We start from the raw sequence: 17530 nt of genomic DNA on the forward strand, positions 1-17530 counted from the left end.
ATATTTAATTTGTTTTATAGTGTGATAATAGCCAATATATTTGTTGGTAGATTGATCTATTACTATATTATTTATAATCATATTCAGTATATATGTCTGATTTATTGAAGAAAGTAGATTATTAAAACCGATTAATAACTATTTTAGAGTTAATCCAATTAATATTAGATTAAAAAAACAAACAATACATAACATATTACTTTTTTATTAATCAAATTATTGTAATTTCAATCTTATCACATACTATGCACATGATAATTACACTTATTTTAAACTAAAACCTATTTGTCTACTTTTCACAGAAGATATCATTTCACGTGTCAATCAAATAATCTTTCTAAAAAATATTTATTATTTCTGTATAATACTAATCTGTATATTATAATTCATCATAAATTATATATAATTTTTAAAATACCATAAAAACTAAATAAAAAATTTTAAATATACCAAATACATTAATATTTTAATAATTTTAATTATAAATTTTAATTATAAAAAATATATATAATATATATTAATTAAAATTCACGATTAAAATTATTAAAATATTCGTATTTCGGATACATTTAAAATTTTTCCAAAACTCTAACATATGTAAAAAGCAATAGTAATAATAATGTGCCACCCAATCTTTTATAGTAGTTTCCCTTTAGGCTGTGGTTTATTATTTTGGGGCTAAAATATATATTCGTTTCACAACCTGAAATGTTGCAAAGTAGAGTTCCCATCAAGCCCCTTAGCAAAATGGTGCGCCATTAAATCTTTGATGGTAGTTTCCTTATAGACAGGAGGGTTTTCTCGGGATAACAATTCCTTAATTGGGCCATAAGTCTTGGATTTGCCTTCAACTTGGTCCCACTCCTGCCAATTTGAAAAGAAGCTAGCTATTGAAACTCTTGGCCCTCTATGATTTGACAAGACCCGGTGATAAACGCTGACGAAACAATCATTTGTTATCAACTGCAAATGTAGCAAGGGAAGTTGATTAAATATTTACAGTGAATATCTGAGGTTTATTTTTTGATAAAAATGGCTTAAATATAGGATTCTTTTATTTAAATAATTAAAATATTTTACTTTTTAAAATGTATAACGCGTAAAAAATTTATTTTTTTTAAGCAATGTGTTTCTTCCAACGTACCGAGACCCGGAAAACTAAAAAAACACATCTTCAATATTCAATCACCAAAAAAAGTAACAAGAAAGATATTACAAATTCCCGGTATATGCGGGATCGGACAAGTAATAAATGCGAAAATGAAATATGTGCACTTAAAATATGGTCGTATTAGTTTTCGAATCTTAATATCTGAGATACATACGGTTGCACCTATATGTAAAGTGTAGCCGAAATCAATGTTCATTTAGAACTGTTTTACAAATTTTGGAAGTTTGGGATAAATTTTTTTTTAAAGTTCTTTGAAGTACTATTATAGGTCGACAATACATATGTGCACTCTGGGAACATCAACCAACAAAATACAATGTGATGCTGTAGTCAGGACATTATATTTTAGGCCAATTCTATGGTGTCTATGAATTGGTATTTAAATTTTGTCTAACTTACTTTTTTAGTAAATTTTAATTTTTTAAAAATTATTTATTGTTATATCTTTTAAATTAAATATTATTTTTTAACTTTTTTTAGTAAATAGACAACATCTTTTAGACACCATAGTATTCACCTATATTTTAAAGTTGGTTTGTCTCTCTCTTATCTTATGTCAAGTAATTAATTACTTAACAATGACATATTTTGATATTTTGATTTATTTAGTTTTGATTGATATGGTAAGATATTTTGACTTAATTAGTTAAAAAATGTGTTAAAATAATGACATTTTACATTAACTTGATTTAAATAATTAATTGATCTATTAGAATAATTCGATCTAAGTAGTTAGAAGACGTGTTAGAATATTAATATTTTAGATTATTTTAATTTAATTAATTAGTGAATGTATTATGGCCGTTGGATTTAATTAGTTAGTAAAAAATATTAGAAGATCATTAATTAATTTTTTAAATTTAGATGAAGTTTGTTTTTTTACCAAATACTTAATTATATTAGGATATTACTAATTAATGTTGTTATATGATTGTATCCATAAAATAGTTTTTTTTAATTAAATTATTTTATTAGCTAGAAGACTATTAGTTAAAAGAGAACATTAAAAGATAATTAATTATTTTTTTAGATTTGATGAAGTTTTTTTTTATTGAATACTTAATTATATTAGGATATTACTAATTAATGTTCTTATATGATTATATTCATAAAATACTTATTTAATTAGTTAGAGGAGAATATTAGAAGATGATTAATTAATTTTTTAAATTTAGATGAAGTTTTCTTTTTGCTGAATACTTAATTAATGTTGTTATCCTAACATTTTTTAATGTTCTCTTCTAACTAATGTTGTCATATGATTATATGATTATATTCATAAAATAGAGGGCCCTATCTAATATTTAACTACGATTGTGACACAGGTTGGATGCTTTCAGACTTGATGAGGTACGATTCGCTTAGCTTTCTAATGTCTTACATATATGGCTCTTCCATGGCTGATTAGATGGTTGTATGTTTTTTCAATTCCGATGGACATCTTACAATAATTCCCAGCAACATCACATGGATCTTGACTAGATTATAAGTGCTAGGGAGATTCGTACATGGAGAGCTGTAGTGCCAATGGTCATATAAAGAGATAGCCTGTAGAGTATCATCATGTGGACAGGTCAAGAGACAGCTTGCGAGTCAACAGTACTAGTCAGAAGACCCGGTCTATGTGGACAAGTTTCTGTTTAAGATGGCTTAGGGCGGCAATATCAATACATGGTGGCCTTAGGTGCACTGCAAGTGTTATGACTTGTGAAGAGTGATGAATCCACATTTTATGGTATTTATTTATTTTAATTGAGTGAATTTTATTGATTTTTTTTATATTTATTCATTGAAATAACAGTTTTATTATTTTTTTTAAATTGTGCTTGAAAGTAAAAATTTGTTTTTTAGACTTTATAATTGCTAAATTTTATTCATTTTAATCTCATTCGATGCTTTGATGTATTTGTTGAGTGATTTCAGGCTTGTAAGACAATTATGGATTGAAGAAGTGAGGACAAAGCATGCAAAAGTGGAGAATTCATGAAAAAATAAAGTTTTGAGCTTTTCAACAAGTGTGCGTATGCACAGTGATACGTGCGTACGCACGAGAAGAGAATCAACGAGTGTGCGTACGTACACACCTGTGCATACGCACAAGTCCTGGCACGTGACTTCATTAAATGCAAAACGTTGGCTGCGATTTTTGGGCTTCCAGAGTCCAATCCAACTCGTTTCTAAAACTATTTCAAGTCTAATTCAAGAGGGAACAAAGGAAGAGTAATTAGGTTTAGTTTAAAACATGTTTTAGGTAATTTCTAGAGAGAGGAGCTCTCTCTTCTCTTTAGAATTTAAGGTAGATTAGTTAAATTTTTCTAAGATTTATGTTTTGATACTTGCTTTAATTTAGTTTTCTTTGCAATTTCTTGTCATTACATCTTTTCTCTCTTAGTTTTACTTGTTATTTTCTTTATTTCATCACTTTTATGTTCATGCACTATTGTTGAATTTGGATTTCTATTAATGCAATTTGATGTTTCTTTGTTTATTGTTATTTAATTGAGTTGTTATTATTATATTCTTGCATTTGGTAGCTTTATATTTTATTATTATTGCAATTTTATATGCTTTTATTTTTATGCACACCAAGTGTTTGATAAAATGCTTGGCCTAGTTTTAGTGTAGTTTTCCATACTCTTGGCTTGAAATTGAAGACCTAGGTGACCTTGAGCCATTGATATCCATTCTTGATTGATATATTAGGGTAGTTAGTTGATTTGGTTTCCACTAACGCTAGTCTTTCACTAAGCTAATTAGTGAGTAGGCTAGAATTTTTGGATTGAGATCAATTATGCCTATTTGACTTATCCTCAATGTTAGGGTTGACAAAGTAGGATTAACTCTTCATAATCATCATATGTTTGTTGTCAATGGCTACGATAGGTAACCTTAACTCTCAATCCTTACCAAGAGGTTTCTAGCATTTGAATTTTTCTTTCTCTTGATTAATTACCTTGAGTTTAATTGCTTTTAATATTTAGTCATTATTTATTTCTTTAATTTCTTACTATTTACATTTCTTGTCTATTGCTATCAACCTCCATTCCCTCATAGCCAATAATTACACACTTCATTGCAATTCTTAGGAAAAATGATCCGAGACTTAAAACTCCCATTTATTTGATTTGGATTGTGACAATTCTTTATTTTAAACTTTGATCTGAGGATCTATTGCCAGTTTGAAATTACAACGAAATACTTAATTTCTATTGAAAAATTCTAAGCCGGTATAAATCCTCATCATCAGAGAGCCCATGGCCAGTAATAGCATATGGTGATCATTGACGATCTCCATAATCCTCAACCGACACAGGAGTACTTAAAATGGTGGCATGGAGCATGTCGAGTTAGGTTTCTATCTTGGGAGGGCATCTTGGCTGATCCGAGAGTTGCGGTCCCGCCTGTGGACATCCTCCTGACTATTTTGAGACAGAGAAATGTCTTAGACCTTCCACGGGATATTTCAGATTGCAAGCAACAGGCAAGGAGGCAGGCCAGATATGATATTTAGAGACCAATTCGGAAGGTTTGGAATCAGCGAGGGAGGCATGCACATACGGATGGCCAATTGTCATATGAAAGAATGTTGAGTATGTATACTAGGAGGATATCCTTAAGGATCCTCCAATGACAACATAGCAGGATATGCCATCATCTGGCTTCTTTGCTGGGCATTTGGCGGACATTGCGATGGAGTTCATGCCAGAGTCCACCTCAGGGGCACAACAATACGATTCCTCCTCAACAGCAGCACAACAGCATTGGGACATGTCACAATGGGATCATACTAATTTTGACCTGAACACACCCTAATGGGTATCATTCGACGAGTTATATGACCTTATACGTGCACCTGGGGATGTCATGGACAACCTGGGAGATCAGTATCATGGTAGGAGTGACCAGTTGATTCATAAGGTAGGTCATCCATCCACATCTTGGGTCCCCACACACACTTCGCTGATAGGACCTTATAGACTCAAGCCATATATGGCTCTTGTTGCATAGCAGCAATTCCACCACCATGGGAATATAAATACACTTCCCCACATATGAGGCTACAATAACTCTCCTAGAAGAGTCACTCTTGTTAGAGACCTGGTTTTAGCAACGTAATTTGAATCAAATTCACTCTTGTCTTCTTCGACATGATCATAAGGTTTGGCAAAGTGATCGGTATTTCCATTACTGGGACTGCTTGTGGGATCTAAGTGGACGACCCATAACTACCACCTAGGTTATGAATCGCACAGCATACCACTCTATCACATGTTATGACGTTATCCAAACATGTATATCAAACATTATGCTCACATGTTGATCAGCTTTGACCCAAATTATCATGTTAAGAAACTCTCTATTTGGTAGAGCTGATAGGAATCTATATGCAACTCTCACAACCTCCTTAGAACCTATTGTCCCTATGTTGCTCAAGATGACATTTTTTAGCACATCTAGAAAATCAAGATGGAAAGTGTGTAATATCACATGTGAATTACACTCAAATATGATTCTTTTCTCACAGTTTCTTATAATTCCATTGGGATAAACTACCAAACTAACCATATCTGGAGTACACTGGGCAAAATTACTTTCTGGCCTTATCTGGGTACTCAACATCCTGGATGTGTACAACTATGTAGTTGTACCATATCCTAAGTGTAGTCGATCTACTTTTTTTTTTTCAGTTGCTCCTTATCTCGGGTACACAGTACCTAAGTTGTGTTTTTATTGGTTTATTAGGTTGTGTACCCAACACTACAAGAAAAAAGGCCTGTCGGCACACTTTTGCAAGGGTGGCCACTGATTTGTGATTTTGCCATGCTTTTTTCTGCCACGCTTAAAAAGCATGGCCATAGAGGAAAATCGGCACGCTTTTACGTGGTTGCTCATTATTTGAAAATTGGCCACGCTTTTTTACTGACACGCTTGAAAAGCGTGGCGATAGAAAGAAATCGGCACGCTTTTACGGGGTGGCCACTTATTAAAAATTTGGCCACCCTTTTTTTATCACGCTTAAAAAGCGTGGCTATAGAGGGAAACCGACACGCTTGAAAAGCGTGGCTATACTGTATTTATTTTAGCACCGTAAAAAAACGTGCCGATAGAGTTCCCTCCCTTAAAACTTAGTTTCCCGCCTATTTTTCCCACACTTAACCTTTTTTATTCTAAGTTATCAATTTTTATCCTAAAAATGATAACAACAACACACACTAACTTAACATTGTTATCAAATTCACTTTTAACTAAAAATGATAATAACAATACACTAACTAAAAATAATGAAACCCTAAAGATTCACTTTCAAACCCTAAAAGCTAAGGCGCCGTCAGCTTCATCTTCTCGCCTTGGCGTCGTTCATCCATCTTCAGCGTTCAGCCTAATCTTCTCGAACCCAGCCTTGGCATCGTTCATCCATCTTCAGCGTTCAGCCTCATCTTCTCGAACCCAGCCTTTGTCATTCATCCATCTCCATCGTCATCTTCATCACTGCCCTTCATCGCACCCAGAAAACCCTAACCACCATTACGCCGCCATCTATCTCACTGTCGCCACCCTTCGCGTTCATGATCGCAACCAGGTTCGTCGTTGTGTTAGCCAGCTCGCCATTCCTGCCAGTTCACCATTCTAGTTGTTGTGCTGCTCACCCCTCACTCTTGCGGTTCTAATCGCTTCTCTGTCGCGATTCCGCTCGTGGTGCTGCTCGAAGGTTAGTTCTGTCTCCCTCGCTCACACAAACCATAAATTGACATCCATTACCAACTTCTCAAGTATTTTCCTTTTTATCTTCCATGAAATATTTTCATAAAAGGGTCCAAGAAATCAAAGCCAAAATCCAATTTTTACAGCTGCAAAATTTCACCTGCTGAATTCGAATCTCTGTTTCTTAAGAAATCAGTCCTGTTGAGTACATAGAAGTGATCAGGTATATAGTTTGAATTTCTTTTCTACACTTTTTTTTAATAATTTGGGTTTTCTTCCATTTAGTTCTTAGTATCTGTGTTGATTCCTGAACTGTTTTTTTTAAGGAAAAAAATATCTGGTGTGAATTTGATATTTTTTTAAAGATATTTGAGCATTAGTTTTCTCTGAATTTGATTTTTATTTTTTTTACCAAATTATGGAAATCAGAGGAATAGTTTGATACAAAGGAAACTGAATGATAAATCTTGAAAGTTTCGGTCTCATTAATGCTCTATTTTATTTGGCATTACTCTGTTTCAGAATTTTCTCTAGTCTTTCATTATTTTAATCTCTCATTCAATTTGTTACTCCACCTAGGTAGAAAGCATAATATAATTTATAAAAAATGAGGTGTTTGAAGGATGCTGCTGAACCACCTTTGAACAAGATGCATCCCCATGGGAACTCACCATGTCACTAATGGTAAGATTTTTATCCTCACCTGCTAGGGGCACATAACCTCCCTCTTTGTACACCTTATATTGATCATTCAGCATATAGCTAAAGCTTCTCCAACATTCCAGATGGTTTCCCTATTTATCCCTGCTTTTATTAAGAGCCTATTCTGCTGCTGTTTTTGTTTCATGAAAGTTAGGCTTAGCTAGAGTTGCTTGTTGTTTTCCTTTTTGATTAATTGGAGCATTCCTCTTGGTTTAATTAGTGGAGATAGCGCCCTTCTTATTTTAGACAGAGCTTTGCAATTTGAGTTTTTGCATGTTAGGTTTGGGATTGTGAATAGTAATTATTTTTTGCCCCTGACTTTTAGGGATTTACTTGCCTTTTTTGGCATGATTATTTCCTTTCTAGGAGTGGCCAGCATGATGAATGATTTATTAATATTATTTTTTGGGGGGATTCAGTTTTCTGTAGGAATCTTAAGTTTTAAGATGCAAAGTATATATAATTTCTTAATGTGTCGAAGGCCGAGCATTGCAAAGTTGTTTAATCAACTTTTTTGTTGACGAGCGAAGACGCTATGTTTGGTGAACATGTTCTATTTGATTAATTTTTGTGGTGTTTGTACTTTGTTTGGTTGTTTGTGGAATTATCCTTTCTATTAGAGAAATTGGACATTTTTAGTTTTGGATAGTAGCTACTTTATTAGAAATGCTTCACTTTTTAAATTGTTGCAGATTATTTTATCATCAATGTTGTATACAGTGTCTACCATACTAGTTTGCCATCTTTAATAAGTGAGTTGCAGAACTCACACTAGGGTGGATTAAGAACTATATAGTTGATAGTTCATGATCTGATTTGAGTCTCCTTAAATCACTTCAATTTTTATCCATCTGAGGATGGTGTGGTGTTTGGATAAGTTATATTACTAAGCAAATTATTTTACCCTTTTATCAGGAACTATCTGGCTCTGTTTCTAGATTAATAATGGACCGAAGCTCCATTGATTATGGTTATTGGGATGGAGAAAGTGATGCTGAACGAACTCTAAAGATGGTAGACACAGGAGTAATTGGTAGCGAGATTGCCATGGTCGAAGTAAGTCTTAAATCCCCTCTGTAGTATATGTTGTGTTTAGAGATGTCTATTCTTTTTCATTTATAAAGTTTGCATTTTCATTCAGGAGTCGGACATCTGGTCTAAACCCAACAGTGACAATTTCACTCAATGCATAGAACTACCAAGAAATCATAAGAGTATGACTCAAGTACCCTCTTATCTCGTATTATGTAGTGGGTTATTCTGTGATTTCTCTCTTCTCACTCTTCCTTTTTCTTTCTTTTTCATCAGGGCTAGATGCAAAGACCAATGGCTATATCCTCATAAACGCTAACGGTGGCTTGAACCAGATGAGATTTGGGGTCTGGCAGCATTGATTTCTGATGGTATATTATGAAAAGTTAGGTAGCAAAAGGTACCATCTTAATAATTATTACTCCACCTAGTAATTGAATTATTCATTAGACACTATTAATACCGAATTGTAATTGTCTCAATATGTGACTCACGCTACTATTTTATGATTAAATTTAATCTTAGTAATTCTTATCTGATTGAGAAACAGTTGTGATTAGCTTATTTGTAGTATATATAACTATATAGCTCTTAATTCTATGGATTAATTTGGTTGTTGGAGAAATACTAGGTGTTAATTCTAGACGTTTCACATTAGATTATTTTGAGAGTGAAGTGTTTATAGGTTGACTTTAGCTCTGTAGAGTGCATGACTTTAAAAGCATAGCTAGAGAATAAATTGAGATATGGATTATGAACATCAATTTCCATAACTGATGCATGAGTTACAGTGTCACAAAATTGTTACATTTTTGCAAAATGTCAGAAAATTCAATGATGCACATACATATTTTCTTGGAAAATTATAATAGAAACCTGTGTTTTATTTTGTCACATGATGACTTATTAGGATTGTGTGTTCTGCTGACACAGATTTATAGTGAAGATGAATGGTCATTTGGGACCCAATGAATAAGGGCACAAGCTACCTAATATATAGTGTTAATGGATATCAGTTGCATTCTTACAATTGATGGGAGAGAAAATAGATAATATCGGAGTCTGAGTTTGTGGGGATGCAGGCATTGGTCATGCTGATTGGTGTGGTGTGTTGCACCATATAATTTAATTAGAGTTTTTTTGTCGTACTACATACAAGATGTGTGTGTTTAAATGTGAATGGTATGATCGAAGTTCGCAATGCAAAACATGAACACATAAGGAGTACAATATTACTGAAGTAAATGTAACCAGAAAATATAAGCATTAAGACCTTTTATTCTACCTTAAAATGCACGACAGGTATACTATTTGCCTTATGCGGGGTCATGCAAGTCTAATTGGGATGTTGTGGTTAAGACTAAGCCAAGAGGTCACATCAAGTATAATGGGCAGAGGGTCAACAACCTTACCAAGTTTATGACCTAACTCCTTCGAAAAAGGTGGTTGACATCGGTGATCCGATCAGCCTTAGGTCGGCTATTATGGATGATGATATCATTGGCCAGGTAGATGACGACACACTATCACTAGAGGACGATGATCTTTAAGAAGAGGGGGTCGATGGAGACGAAGAAGAAAAAGATGAGTTCGATGATCAGAAAATTACCTTAGAAAAGGAGGATAATGAGCCAGAGGAAGAAGATGATGAATCTAAATAAGGTTATCCTAAATATAGTTTAACTAGCTTGTTCTATACTTAAACCTTATTTTAGTCAGATCATATAATTACAACGCATGTTAGCGCTAGCCTTAGTTCTATCTTATGTATTTCTTTATTTCATTCATATTTTTATACTGTATGTTTGATCTTTTAGATAATGTATAAATCACTTTTTTTCAGATAAATTACTAATTTATACTTTAATTACTAGGAATTGACTATCAATTATTAATTTTCGTGGTCCATTATAGATTGAAAAACAAAATTACAAAAAAATTGTTGTTTCAGTCAAATTTACCATAAAAAATTTTCCAACGATAACGACGTTTCAAGGTTTTCTTAAAAAAAATAAAAAAAATTAGAGCTACCATTGGATTTTCCGAGGGATAAATCCAATGGTAATCAAGCACAAAGTTTCAACATTTGGAGCCACATTTACCGTCGAAAAAATTTTGACGATCACCGGCATCAGATGGCTATTACCTAAACCTTGTGTTCTGCTAGTAATTTCGCCACAAGTTACCACCGAAAAAAAATTTGCCGATAAATATTTACCAGAGAGGTTTATACCGTCGAATACAATCTGATGCAAAATTCGATGGTAATCAATTTACCTGCGGATTATTTTCATTATTCTGCCGGTAAATCTGACAGTACTCAACGTTTTCTTGTAGTGTCCTCAACAACCATAGCAATCTCGCCATGAGTGGTGGTATAACTTCCATCATTTTTTTTCAATTTTCAAATTTTATTTTTCCAAGTCCGTAATTGGTAGGGTTGATGGAAGAATTTAGTGTTTTTGTCTTTCCAATAGCTCTCTTCTCTGGAATAAGCTACTTTAAGTTCCTTTTCCGACTCATTTAGTTTATCTCTTCCATTAATGCCTGATTCTCTGAGAGCCTCAATCTTATTAAGGAGGTTCTCAATCTCCTTTTTAGAATTGAATTTGGATGACTATTGCCAAAGAACTAATTGATGATGACCCATCCTCATTTTCTATGCAAGAATAAACATTGTTGAACCTTCAAACCTTGAACCCAGGAAGCAGTGATAATATTCCTTATTTCCTCCATTCTACATAAATGCTTTTGGAACTTGAATTTTTTCTTGGACTTCTCCATTTGAGGACTAGTATCCAAGAGGATTGACATATGCTCAGACTCATTTTTCAAAAATTTAATCAATGAAGTAGTAGGATAGATATTCAACTATCCCCCTAAAGCGAGCATTCTACCCAATCGTCAATATGCTTCGAACCCGCCCATTCTTTTATATGACCATATGAATGGTCTCCTTACAATGCTGAAGTCCATTAATCCATTTTCATCAATAAAATTAGTAAAATCAGACATCACAGCCCATGATTTAAGTTGTCCTCCCATCTTCTCTTGTTGATTCACAATGGCATTAAAGTCTCTGAAAATAATGATATTTTGGGTAGTTGTTGAATAATTCTTGAAATCTCTTCAAATTGTTTAAACCTTTCATTATCCGAATAGCTTAAATGAACACCATTAATCCCCATAAAGAGTTATTAGATGCATCGTTTACCTTTGTAGCCATATAATAATTTTCAGCTGCAATAACTTCAAGATTAAGGTCTTCTTTCAGGCTAGAAGCGTTTCTCCCATGTCCCAATCAGGTTATTAATCTTCCAATTCACAAATTTACAGCTTCTCAATTTTCTTTTCACTATGCAAAATTAGTTTTTAATTTCATAGATGAACACAATCTCAAGAGAGTAGGATTGACATATCTCTTTAAAGTTTTCAAACTTAGGTATTGTATTTTAACAATTTGTAAACTATTATTATATAGAATTTGCTAATTTATGTCTTAAGGATACATTTTAAAAGTACTATAAAAAGAAATATTTGACTAAAAGTTATTAAAAAATTAACTTTATTTACATTTTTAATATATAGAATACATTAAAAACTTTAAAGCTTTTTATTATTATATTTTTAACATATGCTCTTAAGGCATAAGTTAAGTAAATTCATATTAATATAATAAGCAATTTATATTTTGTTTTCTTATTAGATGTTTTCTAAAACATTTACAAAACTAGAGTAGAGTTATTTAAAGAAGAGAGAAGTAATTTTGTATTTTTGACAACTCCATCGTCCACGTATAATAAATTCTTTTGACTCAATTCAAACTTCACACAAATTATCAATGATATGCATAACTTATAAACAAGTCTCTGTATATGCTTACATTATAATTTGTGTGATATTTAAAGAGAAAATCTCAAAGACTAGCATAATTTATTATTTTTAACTAGTAATTTTAGCTATTATTACAATTCTTTTAGTCTAACAATCTAATAACAAATTTTTAACTCGTAAGGTTTAATATTGCTGACAAATTATTTGCTAAAAATAATAAATTTTGCTGCCTCAATCCTATTAAGGAGGTTCTCAATCTTCTTTTTAGAATTGAATTTAGATGACTATTGCCAAAGAACTAAGACGACGACACATTTTCATTTTTTACGCAAAAATAAACATTGTTAAACCCTCAAACCTTGAACCCTGGAGAGCAGTGATAATATTCTTTATTTCTTCCATTCTACACCAATACTTTTAGAATTTGAATCTTTTCTTGGACATCTCCATTTGAGGACTAGTATCCAAAAGGAGTGGCACATGATCCGACCTATTTTCTAAAAATCTAATCACTGAAGTTGTAGGATAGATATTCAACTAGTCCCCTAAAGCGAACATTCTGTCCAATCTCCTGGCCATATGCTTCGAACCCTTTCTTTTATTTGACCATGTGAATAGTATCCCTACCATGCCAAAGTTCATTAATCTATTTTCATCAATAAAATTAGTAAAATCAGACATCATAGCCCATGATTTAAGTCATCCTTCCATCTTCTCTTGTTATTTCACAATGGTATTAAAGTCTCCGAAAACAATGACATTTTTGGATAGTTGTTGAATAATTGATGAAATCACTTCGAATTGTTTAAGCCTTTTTTTTATTCGAATAGCTTAAGTGAACACCCATCAATCTCCATAAAGAGTTATTAGATGCTCTTTTATCTTTAGCTATATAATAATTTTCAGTTGCAATAACTTCGAGATTAAGGTCTTTTTTTCAGGCTAGAACTGTTTTTTCTGTTGTCCCAATCAAGTTATCAATCTTCTAATTCACAAAATTTGTAGCTTCTCAATTTTCTTTTCATTATGCGAGATTAATTTTTAGTTTCATAGATGACCACAATCTCAAAGGGTGTGGGATTGACATATCTCTTTAATGTTCTAAAACTTGGGTATCGTACTTTAACTATTTGTAAACATTACTATATAGAATTTGCTAATTTATGTCCTAAGAATACATTTTAAAAACACTATAAAAAGAAATATTTGACTAAAAGTTATTAAAAAAATTAAACTTTTTTTACATTTTTAATGTATTGAATACATTAAAAACTTTAAAATTTTTTATCATTATATTCTTAACATATGCTCTTAAGGCATAAGTTAAGTAAATTCATATTAATATAATAAGAAATTTTTATTTTGTTTTTTATTATATGTTTTCTAAAACATTTAAAAAATTAGAGTAGAATTATTTAAAGAATACAGAAGCAATTTTGTATTTTTGACAACTCCATCGTCGACGTGTAATAAATTCTTTTGACTCAATTCGAACTTTACATAAATGATCGATATGCATGATTTACAAACAAGTCTTTGTGTATGTTTACACTACAATTTATGTGATATTTAAAGAGAAAAGCTCAAGGACTAGTATAATTTATTATTTTTAACTATTAGCTATTATTATAATTTTTTTAGTCTAACAATCTAATAACATACTTTTAACTTGTAATTTTAAATATTGTTGACAAACTATTTGTTAAAAACAATATATTTTGTTATCTTTCTAGCATTTTTTATATTTAAATTAGAGAAATGACTAGTGAAACACCTTTTATTAATATTAATTAATATTTTAGTTTAACATATTATTTTTATACAACTAGAATTTAAAGTTTAAAAGTTAAAATTTTAATATATAACTAAGATTTAGAATTTTGTGTTGACTATGACAAAAATAATAAATCTTATTGATTATGCAATATACCTTTTTGAACTAAAATAGTACAGTTTAGGCTGTCATATGGTCATGCAAACACACGAAAAGAGTCATGTGACGATCGACCATAGTTGTAGGGGTTAAAGAAGGCCAAGTATCCTATTAGTAGTCTATTGTCATGTCAGTGGTCTATAGACTAAACTGTGTTTGATCTAGACTGACTTAACCTAACAAAAAATAAGTCTAGACAAGAATGAAGCCTGAATCTAGCCTAACTTGTTTCTACTCTTACATATTTTGTAATTGGTTTATTTAGTTATTAAAATAACAAAACAACAGTCACTTGAAATCACAGCTAAAATAACAATCACAGTAACAATAATAATTAGTAATAATAATAATGACAATAGATGATGATGATAATGCGAAAATACTCACTTGCAGGAAATCTCCTACGTTTATAATAAGAGCTCCATGCACAGGAGGAACATTCAACCATTGATTCTCATGAAGAACTTGAAGGCCTCCAAGTTGGTCTTGAAGGAGTATAGTGAGGAAGCAAGCATCCGTGTGCTTAGTAGTGCCCAAAGTAAGTTCAGGTTCGGGGCATGCTGGATAGTAATGACCTTGAATAAAAATTCCCTTAGAGCAACCCAATTCTTTGAGGTAAGTTTGATTAAGGCCAAGAGCCTCCGACAATAACTCAAAAGTTGTAGACCCCAATGCTTTTATTCTCTTTGAATATTCCAACAAAATGTTTCTGCAAGACCTCAAATTTCACAATTTTTTAATAATTTGTTTAGTATAAAAAAGTAATTATTATTAAATATCACAGTCATGAATAGCATTGTGTACGATTCTTTTAAGATTAAATCTACCTTTTGCCTCTAATATTTTTTAAAAAATTTATAAATATTTTTAATTTTAATTTTTATCAATTTTATCTTTAAATATTAAATAAAAAACCAGACTTTATCCTTTTTTTTTAATATTGTGAGAATGGTTCGTTCTGATCTTGTATTTTATTCTTTTAATTATTGAAATCTTTCTGTGCAATCATTTCGCAATAATTTTTATGCCTGTCTACAAATAGCTGTCCTTTTTATATTCAGATATATTCCAAAAATGAATTATTTTTTGCGAGAGGGAATAACAAGCCTATAAAGGTAGTTCTTGTTGCTTGCTTAGTATAATATGTTACACAAGAATTCTTTGTATATACCAGTAACCTATACGTTATGCCCGGTGATTAATATATGTAAAATCGTATTTCTAATACACATTAATTAAAGTTTCTAAATATATGAGTTTCGGTAATAAATATCTTAAATAAAAATTTTTGAAGTTTTTTTTAATAAATGTAGTAAAACCTATAGAGCGTATTCGGAATAAAGTATCTTTAGAATTTAATTTAAAATAAATTATATTGGAAACCAATTATTTTATTTAAAATTAATTATATAAGATTTAAATTAATTTGATTTACAACTAGATATAATAACTTAATTTTTATTGTTATCCTTTTTATTACATAGTTTTTTATTACCACAAATTACAGTACGTTAGACTTTTGCTAGACCACCTCCAGTCCTCCACTCATTCTCTTTTTTAAATCTTCTCTTTTATATTAATAATACTAAGGGGTAAAAATAACATTTTAAGTTTTTAACTAATCAAATTCTATCAAAAGTAAAGGATTTGATGAATTTATACATTAAATCATTTCATTTTATTTCAGCTTAATTTGATAAATTCTCAGTTCTACTATATTAAAGACTTGTTTGAGTGAACTTTAAAAAAAAAATTAATTATCTTTTTTTTAAAATATTTTTTTAAAAAATAAAAATAATTTTATATTTAAATATTTTATATAATTTTTTTAATTATGTTTGAATATAATATAAAAATATTTATTTATTTATTATGTATAAAATATTTAAAAAAATATAAATTATAACTTTTTAAAATTTTTTTATTTTTTTAATATTTTATTTTTATTATTAAAAATTTATACCCTTGTCACCAAAAAAAAAAAAAAAAAATTAATAACACTCAAACAAAGACTAACATCTTAACAAATAATCTCAGATTCATTCTCAGCTAAAATCTAAGTGCGTTGGTAACTTCAAATTTTTATTTTGAATAGTTAAGGGTCACCATATCAAAACTAGATAAACTATCCAAGCAAAAACTGAAAACCACGGTATTACCCAATTATAGATTTATAGTCATTACCTGCATACAGCAGGCAATTCTTCCGCTTTAGGTATATCAGGAGCCATGGAGAACCCAACAGTATCTCTCCAATTGGCAAATTTGTCCCTGTAGAGGCTTGTATTGGAGTAATACATAACTTTCTTCGTAGTATCTCTGCCGTAAAATTGCTTCCTTACATCAGTGTCTTGTTCATGAAACCTACGGATTCCATCAATCATCTCATCCAAAACACTGGCAGGAATCCCATGGTTGATTACCTGGAAGAACCCCCACTCGCGGCATGCGCTTTGAATTGCAGTAACTGTTTCTTTTTGCGGTCCTCTGAGGTCTATAATGGGAACGCTTAATCTTGAGTCGCTTGCCGAGTTTTCGACGCCGGCTACCGATAGTCGTTCACCGCAATGGAACATTCGTGGAACTTTCTTCACTCCGGAATCCACCAGACCTTTAACTCCTGATTTTGATTCATCAAATTCTTTTATCTCAGCTTCTCTGTCATAAGTAGAATCTTTAGTGTCTGATGACTCTGTTTCCTTTGTTATTTGCAAATCCATGTCAAGCTGAAACAAGCAAAACAGGCCTTTTTTTTTTCTTTTGGTGATTACTTGACTCTCGAAGAAGAAGAAAGCAAAATAAAGAGAAGAGTAAATCAAAATGTCAATGAAGACAAACTTATAAGTTATAATAGAGCAAGATAGCGGATTATTTGATTAAAAAAAGAGGGAAGACCAAAATCAAATCACGGAACCAATGGGGTAATTTTCACACGCGGAAAATATGGATATTTTTTCCCCGGCATCGATGAAGGAGACTTGAATATGAATGTGAAACTAAAGGAACGACTTTCTGAGACATAATAAAAACGTGATATTTTCTGGCTACTTATATAAATGGATGTTTCCCCGAAGTCAAACTTTTATAATAATCCTTTTATAATAATCCAAATTGGGTGCGAGTGTAAGGTCCTCACTTCTTAGCTAGTCAATAGC

The 17530-nt window shown here is 31.4% G+C and overlaps 1 protein-coding gene across 1 annotated transcript; it reads right to left on the reverse strand.

The window, feature by feature from the left end:
• Positions 1-515: 515 nt before the first annotated feature.
• LOC130973071 (1-aminocyclopropane-1-carboxylate oxidase homolog 1-like) lies at positions 516-17220 on the reverse strand. Its single transcript, XM_057897454.1, has 3 exons — positions 16560-17220; positions 14763-15084; positions 516-963 (listed from the first exon to the last, which is right to left on the reverse strand). The coding sequence occupies exons 1-3, from the start codon at positions 17093-17095 to the stop codon at positions 697-699; spliced, it is 1125 nt and encodes a 374-aa protein (XP_057753437.1). The 5' UTR covers positions 17096-17220; the 3' UTR covers positions 516-696.
• Positions 17221-17530: the final 310 nt, after the last annotated feature.

This window comes from Arachis stenosperma, chromosome 4 (assembly GCF_014773155.1).
Source record: "Arachis stenosperma cultivar V10309 chromosome 4, arast.V10309.gnm1.PFL2, whole genome shotgun sequence".
Taxonomy (NCBI): Eukaryota; Viridiplantae; Streptophyta; class Magnoliopsida; order Fabales; family Fabaceae; genus Arachis; species Arachis stenosperma.